The sequence below is a fragment of the Callorhinus ursinus genome, unplaced genomic scaffold, assembly GCF_003265705.2.
Source record: "Callorhinus ursinus isolate GAN/ISIS: 27379988/994484 unplaced genomic scaffold, GSC_fseal_2.0 scaffold6, whole genome shotgun sequence".
Classification (NCBI taxonomy): domain Eukaryota; kingdom Metazoa; phylum Chordata; class Mammalia; order Carnivora; family Otariidae; genus Callorhinus; species Callorhinus ursinus.
In genome coordinates, this window is record NW_027397068.1 from 72,875,049 (window position 1) to 72,889,012 (window position 13,964).

Here is a 13,964-nt window from a genome sequence, read left to right on the forward strand (position 1 = left end):
GACACAGCAGGCCTGCTGTTGAGGGGTTTATGATTGTCTGAAACACAAGAGAAGCCTCTCTAACCTCTGACCCCTCTGACGACCCCAAAGCCTCAGCTTTGGGTTTAGGACTTGAGTTTAACTGCCCAGTTGGCATCGGTGGCCAATGGGCTGTGACTAGGTTTTGGTTACATATAATGGAGTGTACCCCCCACCCCCCTTCTCAAATTGCACAGGTAATGATGGGAAAGGAGCTCCTGTATTCAGCGGGGAGGTAGATTGCACCTACTTCTTCACGTGGGACACGAAGTACGCTTGTGTGAAGGAGAAGGAGGATCTCCTCTGCAGTGTGACCGACGGGAAGAAGCGGTACGACCTGTCTGCGCTGGCTCGGCACTCAGGTAGGGCTTGCGCGCCGTGGGGCTCCATCCGCCTGTTCACAGGAACCTTCTCTTGCCTCTTCCCCTGTGAAAACATTTGGAAATGCTGTTGCTTTTTTCTTCAACTGTCACCTAATTGTATCCTGGCCTTGTCCCCCTTTTCGCAAAGCAGTCATACAAATTATTAGGAATGATGCTGACTTAGGAGGCAAAATACCTGAGTTTGAGCGTGGCATGACTTCTCTCATTGGGATGCCCTGGGCTAATCTTATTCTAGTTTAGTAAAAACTGCCAAGTCCCTGGTCTTGTACGCTGTGATTAGGAAGTTTTTTATTTTAGATCTACGTTCTTGTTGCTAAGAAAGTAGATCTTGCAAGTTCTCACACACACACACTTGGATCTGTGTGTGGTGATGGATGGTAATTAAACATGGGGGTTCTCCCACACACAGATCAGATCAGGATGTCGTCCACCTAAAATGACTGCCGTGTTCCATGTCACTTGCATTTCAGTTAAAAAGAGTAAAAAGTTCAGCAGCCTTCAAGCAGGCCGTGTTTCCACCTCGCCCTGGCCTGTTGGGCTCTGAGGGTTGGACCCTCAGTGTGACGGCTGATGCAGCCGGGGTCAGTCTCTCTTTTGACCCTGTGCTCTCCCCTTTTGTCTCACTGTCTCTTTTCCCATCTCTAAGGTGGGGTCAGCATTCCCTGTCTCACCTCAGATGCTTGTGGGGCCGAAAGGAAAATGGGTCTGGGAGCCCTTGGATGCTGTGTCCCTCGCCACATCCATGTGACGTGGTCTGTCCCCGAGGCCTGCCATCACAGTAGAGACCTGCCGAGCTGGAGATCTGCTCAGCAGGTGTCGTTGAGCACTGGTTATGTGGCAGGTGCCAGACCAGGTCCTGGGGATATGGCAGCAAACCTGGCAGGCATGACCCCTGCCCCAGGCCTTCAAACTTCACAGGGGGCTGAGCGACCGAGTGCTAAGAATCAGGGTTCCCAACAGGGAAGCTGACTCGAGTTGGGACATTTTTCGTTTCACCCTTTCAGCAGCCCTGGAATTAGGTATAAGTAGAGGCAGATTGCATCTGTAGAGATAATATCGGAGGTAGAGAGAATGCTTGCCTAGAGTCACAGAATTACCCGTGCCGTAGGAGTGATTACTCATGGGTACTGAGTCCCCGTCTGGTTTGGACAGCATAATATTAGAAAAAGGAATTCCTCACTTGTAAGGAGCATCGGAGAGCTTCTTTTTGACACGAGACCTCTGTAAATGTTGAGTGTTGGTGAATTGCCTCGGAGGCAGATGTTCTTTGTGTGTTAGTAGCTCAGCACCCGGTCAGCGGGGATGGTGCCATGGTTCAGTGCTGGTACATATGTGTTCGTGAAGAGATCGGCTTTGTGCGCTGGAAAGAGAGCACGGTGTTGTGCGTGGTCCTGAGTGAGTTGTCTGCCTTCTGTGGGCTTCAGCTTTGTCACAGGAAGCTGGGTGGTGCGGTTAGATCCCTTTGTCCAGCACTGTTGTTTAAACATCACCGAGTACAGGACACACGTGGGGGCCCCTGAGGGATGCAGAGACACACGCATTCACACAGCTGACACGTGCCACTGCCCGGGCTCTCCAGGGACTTGGGCATTTCTGCAGGATTCACGCAGACCGCTCAGGATGCTCTTGGAACTCCTTCCTTGCTAGCTTAAACAGTCCTCCTGTCTTACGGCTTGTCAGCCCACCCCAGTGCCCCATCCTTGTCCCTGTTGGTCTTTGCATGGCTTCCAGTGGGTTCTTCTCAGTTGTTGACATTGGCACACAGCTCTTCAGAGTGACTGTTAGCCTGCCGAGCGGTGGGCTTTCCCCTCTGAACCCCAGCACCCTGTCCCTAAGAGGGGCGCCTTCAGTCTCTGTACGCCCTTCACACGCATCCATCCCTTTGGCCGCCCGTTCCGGGCGCCTCCGACGTGTGCTGGTCCTGCTCTCAGCGCTTACGTGCGCTCCCTCGGCCTTCTGTGGAGTTTGGTCCTGTTCACACATGACTGGCTTACAAGCTGTCTGAGCTCAGGGACCGACGTGTCTTGTTCGATTCCAGAAACAAAGCATGGCCCACACTCGGTCTGCTGGTGTGGAAGAGGGGGCAGGTGTCTTTAACCTTCCTGGTGGGTGGAGGAGGGCGCGGCACTGATGGCGTGGTGCTCTGCCCCTTGTAAGGCGCGGGCTGCCGGCTGGATTTGCTTTTCCATTTCTGATTTCACACTTGGGTGCTTGGGAAAGTTTCGCTCTGTCCCTACCCCCTGGTAAGCCTACTCTTCTGAGGAGGTATTGGGCCATGCTTTGTTAACTGTCACGTGAGGTGAGAAGCCTGAGGGTCTCGGTGAATTTCTGTGCCTTTGGTCTGCCTGCGTCCAGAAACGTGAGTGCCTGAGGTTTAGGGACTACATGCTTGGTGAGCCTTGGGCCTTTTCCTTTGGCTTAATCACCATTTATGGTGTGACTCACAGAGAAATAATCACTGCCTTTGGCTAAAAGATTTTTTTTTTTTTTTAAATTACAGAACCGGAACAGAATTGGGAAGCCGTGGATGGCAGCCAGAGGGAAAGAGAAAAGAAGCACTTCTTCATTAATATCTGCCACAGAGTGCTGCAGGAAGGCCAGGCCAGAGGCTGTCCTGAAGATGCAGCCGTGTGCTCTGTCGGTGAGTTGTGCCCAGAGCAGGGTCACGGTAGTGGTTTTCCCAGAGGCACGTGGAACTCAGCTGCATCCAGTTCGGGGCGAATTAGAGAGTCTTCCTGTGGTTTGTGTCAGTCCCCCCTCTCTGGGTTCAGCATATACAGGTGGGGAGGAAAGAAAGTTCATGACTCACACGTAGGTAACTGCTTGGTGCGCTCTAGAAACTGCCGCGCTCCGCTGTCCTGAAGTTGGCGAAAGCCTTCTGAGGTTAGCTAACGCCGTACCTGGGAACGGAAAGAGCCAGGCTGGGAATGACTTGGTTATCTTTTCCCTTTGCAACTTGAAGAATAACATTGCCAGTACTTGGGTAAAACTGACTGTGAGTTTTTAACAGCTTTACTGCCCGTGATTACGTTACGGCTTTAGACAAGTGGCATCTCACCGTACCCTCTCTAGAAGAGTCCTTGTGCCCCTTGGGCTCCTTTTGCTGTAGTTCTGTCAGTTCCGAGGCTTTCCTGCAGAGACTGCTCGGTTTGATACAGGCGTTTCGCACGTTAGTTGTTTGCCACTTAAGACTCGCCTGGAAAATGAGAGGCAGGTAGAGTAATCAGAATCTGTTACAATTAGATAAGGAGTTAGGAACTCAGGTTGGGTTTTAGGAATTACCCCAGTATTCTGAATTGCTGCTGTGTCTTTTGAAGCAGGTCCAGGCACGCCTGTGCGTCTGGGTGAGCAGGACTGGGGACAGTTTCAGGGCCTCGTAGTAAAGTCAACTGACCCAAGAATGAAGTAGTCACCTTCCTGGCTTGCTGGACAGGTTCAGTTAGTTTCTGCTTTGGTCCCAGGACAAACTCTAGCCTCTTGGCTGTGCTTTCAAAAGACCTTGTGTCTCAGGGGAGCCGAGGCCCTGGAAGTAGGGGCACCCTGGGATGGTGTGACATGCAAGCTTGCTGTCTGTCTCTCGTGCCCACGGAGCAGGACGTTGTTGCTCGTTACTGCCCTATCTCCCTGAGCCTTGGGGTGGTCTTGGCGTTCTCATTGTGGCTGCATGGCCCGGCCAAACCTGTCCCTCGAGAAAAACCCACACACCAACCACGGGGCCGGGCTGAGCAGGTTGGGGAAGGGGCCACGGCGCCCCTCCTGGGTCCCGGCTGACGTGTTGGTAACTCTTCTCTGGGTCATTATCATTTTTAATCATGTCTTCTGTTTTTTCCCCTTTTTTCCAGATAAGAGTGGATTTAAAAGTCTAGGCAAGTTTATTTCTTCTCCCACGAAAGAGAGAGGGAACCTTCAGCTCTCGTATTCAGACGGTAGTGACTGTGGCCACAGGAAAATAACAACTAACATAACACTCGTCTGCAAGCCAGGTGAGCACTTTTGGAAAAAGGGAAGAGGTGACATGTTGTGGTGGCTTTTGCCCCAGGTGAGCCTGCATCCTTCATTTCTCTGTTTCTCACGGGCCACTGCTCAGAGGGGGAGGTAGAAAGGGGTCGTGCTGTGTGCATTTCCGGTTCTAGAACCTTCAGTGGTGGTCTGTGGGATTTGAGCCCCCAACCCCCACCCAAAACCAGTCCAGAAATGGAGAAACCATATGGTGTCGAGAGCGTCATGTTGCAATTTTCCAAATGAGTTATGGGTCTCAGCGTGGCTTCCTCTTCCTCGGGACTGATAACTGAGCGGCCGTGTCGGCTGCTTAACTTCCTCCAAAGGGGGAAAATCGTAAGTGCTTGAAAAATATTGTCCGTGATCTCACCCTTTAAACACAATGCTCTTCTTCACTTATCTTTATTTATAGGTTTACATTGTTTTTACAGGGTCAAAATCTGTATATATTCAGACTTTTTTCCAACATTCCTCAAAACATGGCATTTTGTGAATGCTCTTCTGTGTTCTGCAATTATATTAATAATTTTTAGGGACTTCCTTGTTGATAATGGCTTGGTTTTACTATTTTTAAACGTTTTCCCTATTGTTGGATTAATAACGTGTTTCCAGGGCTGGTGATTGTGCTGTTGCAGATCCCTTGTCCGCCTCCTGTTGAAATATTTTCTTTGGATAAATGCCCAGCTGTGGGATAAGGTCAAGGGCTAGGACTATTTTTTGTTTTTGAGTGTTTTTTGAATTGTGGTGCAATACACGTAATGCAGAATTTACCATGTTTAAGAAACTCGTAAAATGCACGTAACACGAAATTCAGCATTTTGGCCTTCCTACGGTGTCCGGTTCAGGGGCATGAAGCACATTCACAGCGTTGTGCAGCCGTCACCACCATCTGCCTCCAGAACTTTCTCATCTCCCCAAACTGACTCTGTCCTCACTGGACACGAGCTCCCCACCCCGGCCCCTGGCAGCCGCCCTTCTTTCTTGCCGCTACAGGTTTGACGACTCTAAGAACCTCATGTCAGCGGAATCCCAGTATTTGTGGGACTGTTTTTAGTTGAGGACCGATTAGTGATACATTTGTCTTCCTCGCCGACAGGTGATCTGGAAAGTGCTCCGGTGTTGAGAACCTCTGAGGATAATGGCTGCTTCTATGAGTTTGAGTGGCATACGGCCGCCGCCTGCGTGCTGTCGAAGACGGAGGGCGAGAACTGCACGGTCTTTGACTCCCAGGCAGGTGTGTGCCCGCACAGCACCCGGGCGGTGGGGTGCCCCCGCGAACGGCTTAGGTTTTTTTTTTTTTTCTTTCCTTATCTATTTTCTGTGAGCGTCTTAGAGATAACCCACTTCAGAATTATACTAATGTTTAACTGAAATTCTGGAAGTCTGACACTTGAGGTTGGGATAATGAGAAGCCTACCCCTTCGATGCCTGGTAGAGGTAGGTGTGCACTGAATGTAGAACATGAGGATCACATGGTGTTTGAAAAGGCTTTTTGCATAAGTTAATGCCCTAGAAACTCGCCTTAGAGGTCAATGGATTGTGGTCATCTAGCTTTGAACGTACTGGTTGTTTATTCATCCAGCAGTTATGGGCTTTGAATAGGGTTTTTAGGTTAACGCAGTAAGACAGGAATGCTGGTGGTGAATCCGTCTCCAGGGGAGATGTCCGTAAGTAAGAGCAGTTCTGGTGGCCTGAAGGGGAAAGCATCTCTTCTGCCATCTTGTGGCTCCCTGCCATTGGCCAGTTCCTGGGAAGCCTGTCTTTGAAGCTGTGAGCTTGGAGCCACCCTTCTCCCCTGTGGTCCGACTGACCTTACATATGGCATCGTTTTTACTGTTTCTTAGGGTTTTCTTTTGATTTGTCACCTCTCACAAAGAAAAATGGTGCATATAAAATTGAGACAGACAAGTATGACTTTTACATAAATGTTTGTGGTGCGGTGTCTCTGAGTTCCTGTCAGCCGGACTCTGGAGCCTGTCAAGTAGCAAAAAGGCAAGTAACTTCCTTTTTAGTTATGGGCTTTCCTTAAGCTTCTTGTGATAACAGATATTTTATTCAGGAGTACGTGTGTTCTCTACTGATGACATCATTGCTTTTCAAGGAGCATGCAACCCTAAGAAGCCCTGGCCTCAAAACCAGAGGATGCTAGGAGTTGAATTTCCTGGAAAAGGAGCAGGCCACAGCCTTAGACTTTACCTGATAGCTAGTTTCAGTGTAGCCTGCATGTCTCAGTTGTTAAATGCGCACAGGTCTTTCTGTTGAGTGTGGTAATAGTGCAGGCGGGGTGGTTGTACCTTAAACCAGCCAGGCTGAGCGTGGCCTTGGGTCCTGGCGTGGGGGTGGGGCTGCCCTTTGGCCCCACTGCAGACCCTGGTGATCTGCAGCCGGAGGTCGTGGACCTCGCCCCCACCCCACCGTGCAGCGGCCTTGCCCCGGTGTCCCAGCATGGCAGCGCTTCTGGCCTTGCTGGCCTTGCTGAGAGACGTTTGTTTGCTCGTTTTAGTGGTAATAAGGCTTGGAACTTGGGACTGAATAACGCTAAACTGTCATATTATGATGGGATGATCCAGTTGAACTATAAAGATGGCACGCCCTATAATAATGAAAAGCATACACCAAGAGCTACACTGATCACCTTCCTCTGTGACCGAGAGGCTGGAGTCGGTCTCCCTGAATATCAGGTAGGAGCTGTGTGCTGGGTGCACGCGTGTGGGCTTCCGTCACGCATGAGACCCGGGAGGGAGAGAACGCCAGTCTCATAAAGGCAGGGGGAAAGAAAAAAGTGGGTAGAACAGGGCTTGTGACTTTTCTGGAATGAAATGTGGTTCTAACCATAGGTGAGGTGTGAGTTATGGTTTTTCCTGGGGAGAAACCATCAACTCGTCTGTCTCCCTGAGACTTAACACAGGAGCCTGTTGTGGGCCCTTTATTTGGAAGCAGAGCTATTATTAGTCTGGTTTCCTGGCCCAATCACCGTCTTCTATGATTTTAATTAATCTTCTTAGATTTGCCAGGGTACGTAGGCAGTATTCATCTGAGCTGGTTATTCAGTGCGCCATAAACCTCGATGGTAACCCACCACCCTCTTGGTTTTGTGTACGAAACTTAATTCAAAAATCATCCTAATGCTGCTTAACTGAGGCTAATTTATTACTGGGAAGTCTTCATTTTAATAAGACAAATGTAGACGGGCAAAGTAGACTTTCTTTCCTCTAGTTCCTATTTACAGAAAATGCCCGTCATTTCTTAAATGCTGGCTCTGTGTTAACATTCCCCTTTCTCTTTGCCATCCCTCCTGTTTCTCTCCTTGTCGTGTGGTTAGGAGGAAGATAACTCTACCTACAACTTCCGGTGGTACACCAGTTACGCCTGCCCGGAGGAGCCCCTGGAGTGTGTGGTGACCGACCCCTCCACGCTGGAGCAGTATGATCTCTCCAGGTGAGGCCGGGGTCAGCCTGCCCTTGGCCTTGGCCCCGGGCCGGGTCTGGTGTGTGCGAAGTTGGCTTGGGCTTTGCTGGTGAGCAATAACTGAGTGGATAATGGGGGCACAAGTAAGTTTTGGGGGTGCAGGACCAAGATGGGGAGTTTTAGGCAGAGTGAATTCTAATAATGGTCTGGTAGCCTTTATGACATCCAGTGCTCTTGGCCATAGCGAAGTCTGTCTTCAGCTGCATCCTTTAAAACAAGGACTGTCTGTCGGTACAGAGGTGTGGGGGAGGGGCCGTGGAGGGTCTGCCGAGTGCGAGTTCAGTGAAGGTCGAGCTAGTCGTGGGTGTTGTGAGTCATGGTGAGCCACATTCCATGGTTTGGTAGGCCATGTTTCATTCCGTATGTCCGTAACTACTCAGAAGTGAATTGTCAGACTGATAACATCAAAACCATGCATTTTGCTTTGAAATTTTAGTCTAGCAAAATCCGAAGGTGGTCGTGGAGGAAACTGGTATGCCATGGACAATGCAGGCGAGCACAGCACATGGAGGAAATACTACATAAACGTGTGTCGACCTCTGAACCCGGTGCCGGGCTGTGATCGATACGCGTCGGTGTGCCAGATGAAATACAACAATGATCAGGTGAGTCTCGCTCTCCCTCTGGAGCATGTGACTCAGTGGGTGGAGGTGGTTATTTTAGAGTAGGCCTGGCTGCTGAGGCGAAGCCCCCTGAGCAAGAGCAGGGGGCCCCCCCACAGATGTGATCATGCTTGAGTCGTTGTTCAGCTTTAGAACTTTACAAAATGCTGTGGTGCTGGTGGCCTCCGATCTCGGCACAGGGCAGAGGAAGCTCCTGATGGCTAGTCTAGCCTGAGCTCACAAGTGTCTTTCAGTCCGTAAACCTCTGTAAAGAATAGTTTTTGCCTCTGGAAGCTCTTGCTTCTGGCTCACGATGGGGAGAGCGGCTTGGGACTGTTGCTGTGGCTGAGGTGGGTCCAAGCGTTCGCGCTTACTCGGGGTGCCGGGCCGCACCTCATCACCGAGTGAATGCAGTGACTGCCAGAACTTTGGGATGTTTCCCTGTGTTCCTCATACACAGTGAATCTTAAAATAAAGACGTATGTGTGCTTCTTTAAAAATAGCACGTCGGGAATGTACTTTTCCTGGCGCCTGTTACCGGGCAGCTTGGAGGTGTTTTAAGGCGGCTGGTGAGCGCACTCTGGTGGTTAGGAATTATGCTCCCTGCTGTGTATGCATGTGTGCACACGTGGTGTGCACTCTTCGTCGGAGCGGTGACTTCAGAGTGGAGTCAGTCCTCGTTATCCACGGGTTGTGTATTTGGGGATCACTGACCTGCTGGCACCGATTTGTGGCCCCACATCAACACCTGCAGCGCCCTCAGTCCTTTGTGGATGTGTGTGCAGTGGCCCCAAAGTGCGCACTCCCAGCGGAGGCGGAGCCAGGGGAAGCTCTGCCTTCTCGAAGGTTCTCCTGTCCACAACTCTGGGAGGGGGACACGAGGGGCCTGGTGGGGGAGCGCCAGGGGCGCCTGGTTCGGGGCCAGGGGGGGCAGGGCTCGGAGCCTGTCTTGGGCGCCTGTTGGCGGGGCGGCCTCAGACAGGTCACTTAACCACGTCCGAACTGCCTTTCCCCTTTCGTAAAATAAAATAGAACCTGCCCACAGGAGTTGTTCTCGGGATTTAAGATCCTCATCTCTGTGGGATGGTGTCTGAATAGGGTACGTGTTTCCCCTGGGAGTGACGGGTCGGTGTTTGTGGCAACTTTCTAGAACAGGAGTACTGTGAATGACAAGAATCAAACATAGCCGTCACGAAGAAGCAGTGTTTTCTCTTCAGAGGGAAAACCTAACAGACACGTTTGTTTGCAGGGCTCCTTTTCTGAGGTAGTGTCCATCGGTAACTTGGGGGTCGCAAAGACAGGCCCTACGGTGGAGGACAGCGGCAGCCTCCTCATAGAGTACGTGAATGGCTCAGCGTGCACCACCAGCGATGGGAGGCTAACCACCTACACCACGAGGATCCATCTCGTCTGTTCCAGGGGCAGCCTGGTAAGGCCCGCGTTGCCTGTGACCTTGGGGTTCCTTCAGGGTCTTTTGTGACTGAGTACCAGCCGATGTCTGTCTTCTGGAGATGAAAGAGTCTGGGGGTGGCGTTTTCTCTCTGGGTTGTGTGGGCGCCATTGTGTCCCTTAGTTCTTGTCAGCTGGTGGTCGAGGATCCTGACCACCGAACAGGTCTTAGGGACAGTTTGGCCTGAACCCCAGCGTTCATGGATGAGGAAGCCGGGGCTCAGTGCCACTCGGGGCCACAGATGAACAGTGAGGGTTATATATGTAATATGTGGGCAAATCAAGTATAAAAAACAAAGGCCGGGAAATATAGAGAAAGTTACAGAGATTGTTTTTGGCCCTGAGTTCCTCAGCCAGGGCAGAACAGAAGAAAAAATTCCACAAATAAAAATGCTCTGGGGGTGATTGTACAGTCCCAGTTGCTTTCCTTAAAAAAAAAAAAAAAAAAAAAAAGTTGGTAAAAATACATATAACACAGAACGTACCATTCAGGGGCGCCTGGGTGGTTCAGTCGTTAAGCGTCTGCCTTCGGCTCGGGTCATGGTCCCAGGGTCCTGGGATCGAGTCCCGCATCGGGCTCCCTGCTCCGCGGGAAGCCTGCTTCTCCCTCTCCCACTCCCCCTGCTTGTGTTCCCTCTCTCACGGTGTCTCTCTGTCAAATAAAATCTTTGAAAAAAAAAAATGTACTATTTAAGCCTTTTTTAGGTGTACAATTCAGTGGCATTAAATATCTTCATGGTGTTACACACCATCCCTGGCACTCACGCCCAGAACTTGGCTATCACAAACCCAATTGTTTTTTTACCTGGTGTCTCACATTTATATCTGGGTCATGTGTCTTTTGAATTAATTGCCAGACTCTTAGATGAATGCAGAGTGGAGATAATGGAATTCATGTTTATTATCAAATAAATTATTGGAAAGGGTCAGGTATGCGTGCTGAGGGTCTTTTACAGTTTCCTTTGCTTCACTGAGCAAAGAGCACGGTGTACCCAGTGCTAGCAGTCCTGGGACTTTGTCACCTACATTCCAGGCGCCCTGCAGATCCCGAGTTCTCTGTGTCATTTGCAAACACACGATTTTTTTCCAAGAGATGATTTCTTTAGAGGTCAAGAAGGGGTCTCTGATAAGGGGATGAAGTTATTAGCTGGATGAGCGTGGGCCCGTGTTGTGCAAGAATGGTGTTCCATGGCCGAACTGTAAACACACTCCTTGATCAGCCTGGGGTTGGGTTTGCTGCTTTTTTCCTCAGCCTCAGGAAGAACTCCCGGCTCCTCAGGCCAGCCCTTGCTGTCCCCTGGGCTTGTCCGTGTCCCCTCCTTAGCGCCTGGCCCGCCCTCCCCTTCCCACGTGGTCTCTTGTTGCCATGGAGACACTGGACTGTTCCAGGAGGTTCTCCAGGATCCTTAGTTTTTCAGCTTTCCTGTAACACCTTATGTGGACAGTGTGTTGTAGTTTTCAGGGCGATCTCCCATGGTCACCATCTCTCTGAGTGCACGTGTGGGGCTGGCCATGCCCTGTGCAGCCAGAGACCGTGAGCAGAGGTCACATCCGCAAGGTTCTGCAAGCCACAGAACTTTCAGAACTTTCACGGCTAAAGCAGCTCCTTTTCACAACCACATCGTGGGGCAGAAGGGACAGATGTGGTTTACTGTGACAGACGCCGAGGCTGAGAGGGTGGGGGACTTGCAGGCCAGAGGGCGCTCGGTGGGCGAGGTGTGGGCTCACCGTCAGCTGGCCGCTGTTTCCTTCTCCTGTGGGCCTGGGCAATGTCCTGATCTCTGTGCCTCTGTGTTCTCGTCTGTGTGCACACGGGGGGTGATGACAGAACCTGGCTCCCAGGGTCATGGTGATGGCTCTGTTGAGAAATGCTAACAAAACTCCTAGTGCCGCGATAAGCTCTCTCCGTGTGAGCTGTAGTTGCCTGCAGAATGTGGCCCCACACATGTTTGGGGAACTTTTTACTGGAACACACCCAGAAAAGTGCACGGAGCGTTAAGTTACACTTAACAGCTGGGTGAATGTTCACACGTGGAGCAGAGCTGTGCAGCCAGACCCCACCCAGAGCAGCCACACTGAGAGCAACCCCGGGAGGCGTCCGGTGCCCCTTCCAGTCACTTCTCTACCCCTGTGCTGGCCTCTGACACCACAGGTCACTTTTCCCCAGTTTTGAGCTTATGTAGGTAAAATCTCGCACGCCGCGGCCTTTTGTGCTTGGCTTCTTACATTGCATACTCTTAGTGTAGAGCATTTCTCAAAAGCATGGACTTAAACGCAAACCCAGATTGGGACCCCAGTTCTGCCATTTACTGCCACGTGACCTCAGGTGAATTTTGTGACATCCAAGCCTGAGAGGTACCATCTTTTTAAGTAGGAATAATGAAGACATTCAATTATAATTAGCTAGTGCACATCTAGCAGCTAGCCGATCACGGACACATAATTAAAACGTTCAGTAGAGTTTGGCTGTTTTTATATACGAGGCCAGTATTGGTGAGATTGAGCTCCATCTTGTCATACTGACTGTTACCCTGGGTTTAATCTTCCAGAATACCCACCCCATATTTTCCCTCAGTTGGGAGTGTGTGGTCAGTTTCCTGTGGAATACAGAGGCCGCCTGTCCTATCCAAATAATGACGGACACAGACCAGGTACGTGTGCTGTCCCAGGGCGTCTCGCTGAGCCGGCTCTAGACCTTCCCACCTGGGCGTCCCGGCTCTCCGCTCACCCCTTCCCTCATGCTTCCAAATCTGTTATTGGCGTCACCATTTCCTGCATGTTGACAGCAGGCCTCTGGGAGTCATCCTGCATTGCTCTCCCTGCCCCAGCTCCCATATGCTGGGCTGGAGAACCAGACCCTCAGCTTTACTCCCCGCTGATTGCAGATTTCCTTCCTTTTTCTCCATTCCCCTGTCCCTTCCGTGTTGTGGTGGCGTCCCAGTGGGCTCTGGGGGTTCTCCACCACCACAGAGGAGTGAGTGGTTAACATATCGTTCCAACACCTAAAACATAGTCATCTATGGGATCTGGCCCATCTGTTTCAGTGTAATGCTCGCGGTTTTAAAACTCCGATCCCAGTCCTGTTGCTGCCATTTCTTCTGAGTGCCTGTTGCCATCCTGGTGTATCCTGCTCTTCGGCCTTGGCATGTGTTCGTGCCCTTGGGCGAGCCCTCTCCTGCAGAGCATAGCAGCAGGCTGCTCTGTGATGTGTCTTCTGACTCTGAAGGGAGGCTTGTGGTTTCCACAGCCTTGGGTGTTTTCTTCATGGTGGGACTTACCTCTCTCCCTCCCCCTTTAAAATCTCCACTTTGACAGCAGAGCCCAGGCTCACCTAAACGAATGTTCCCAGCCAGGGTCCTGGGTTTGTGGAGCCTGGGGAGGGCGGGGATGGTAGGGTCCTGCACTCTGTCCTTGGCCATACTTTCCGGGGCTGGAGCTGCTGCCAATTTCCCTGCATTTGGTGGACTGTGCAGAGAACAGACATGGGGGAGGGGGAGGTTTACAGCGTCTCCTAGAAGAGAGGGGACAGTGAAGCACCTCGTCATGCCTCCCTTCACCGTTGCCTTTAAGTGAATAGGTGAGATGGAAACATAACACTTAAACCAACTTTTTAAGTTTGTTTTTAATTACTTATGGCTTGCTTATGGTTTCCCCCTAACTTTTCTCTTGGGGGTTAGCATTGGTCTTCTTACCCAGGTAAATATTGTAAGTCCTAAGAGCTTTCAGGTAAATTAATATTTCTGAGCCCAGTATCACACTGGGGCAGGCAGCAGGGGTCGTGTCTGGAGGGGCGGGTGAGTATGCATAGGGCTGCTTTTCTGATTTAAAGTTTAAAGTCAGTGAGAAGCTCATGTTTTGTGAGGTTCATACTCGCAGGCTTTGGAGGTGCTCTGTATTTGTTGAGTTCCTGTGTCTCTTTCCCCTGTTGCTCCTGCAGGCCTGTTCTATAAGGGACCCAAACAGTGGCTTTGTGTTTGATCTTAACCCGCTGAACAGTTCCCAAGGATACGTGGTTTTGGGAATTGGGAAGACTTTTGTGGTAAGA

At 50.9% G+C, this 13,964-nt stretch overlaps 1 protein-coding gene and 1 long non-coding RNA gene across 3 annotated transcripts in view; one reads left to right on the plus strand and one right to left on the minus strand.

The window, feature by feature from the left end:
* The window catches only part of IGF2R (insulin like growth factor 2 receptor), a 97,171-nt gene that overhangs the window by 48,089 nt on the left and 35,118 nt on the right, over window positions 1–13,964 (plus strand). For both annotated transcript variants that reach the window (XM_073894181.1, XM_025866430.2), the window contains exons 11-21: window positions 216–380; window positions 2,902–3,042; window positions 4,244–4,384; window positions 5,497–5,634; window positions 6,245–6,392; window positions 6,904–7,081; window positions 7,723–7,838; window positions 8,305–8,473; window positions 9,720–9,899; window positions 12,469–12,570; window positions 13,857–13,958. In XM_073894181.1, coding sequence (XP_073750282.1) covers window positions 216–380; window positions 2,902–3,042; window positions 4,244–4,384; window positions 5,497–5,634; window positions 6,245–6,392; window positions 6,904–7,081; window positions 7,723–7,838; window positions 8,305–8,473; window positions 9,720–9,899; window positions 12,469–12,570; window positions 13,857–13,958 — 1,580 coding nt within the window. The remainder of the gene's footprint in view (window positions 1–215; window positions 381–2,901; window positions 3,043–4,243; window positions 4,385–5,496; window positions 5,635–6,244; window positions 6,393–6,903; window positions 7,082–7,722; window positions 7,839–8,304; window positions 8,474–9,719; window positions 9,900–12,468; window positions 12,571–13,856; window positions 13,959–13,964) is intronic.
* On the minus strand, window positions 374–3,707 carry LOC141373017 (uncharacterized). Its single transcript, XR_012378635.1, has 3 exons — window positions 3,465–3,707; window positions 3,211–3,301; window positions 374–444 (listed from the first exon to the last, which is right to left on the minus strand). It is a non-coding gene; the product is annotated as an uncharacterized lncRNA (long non-coding RNA).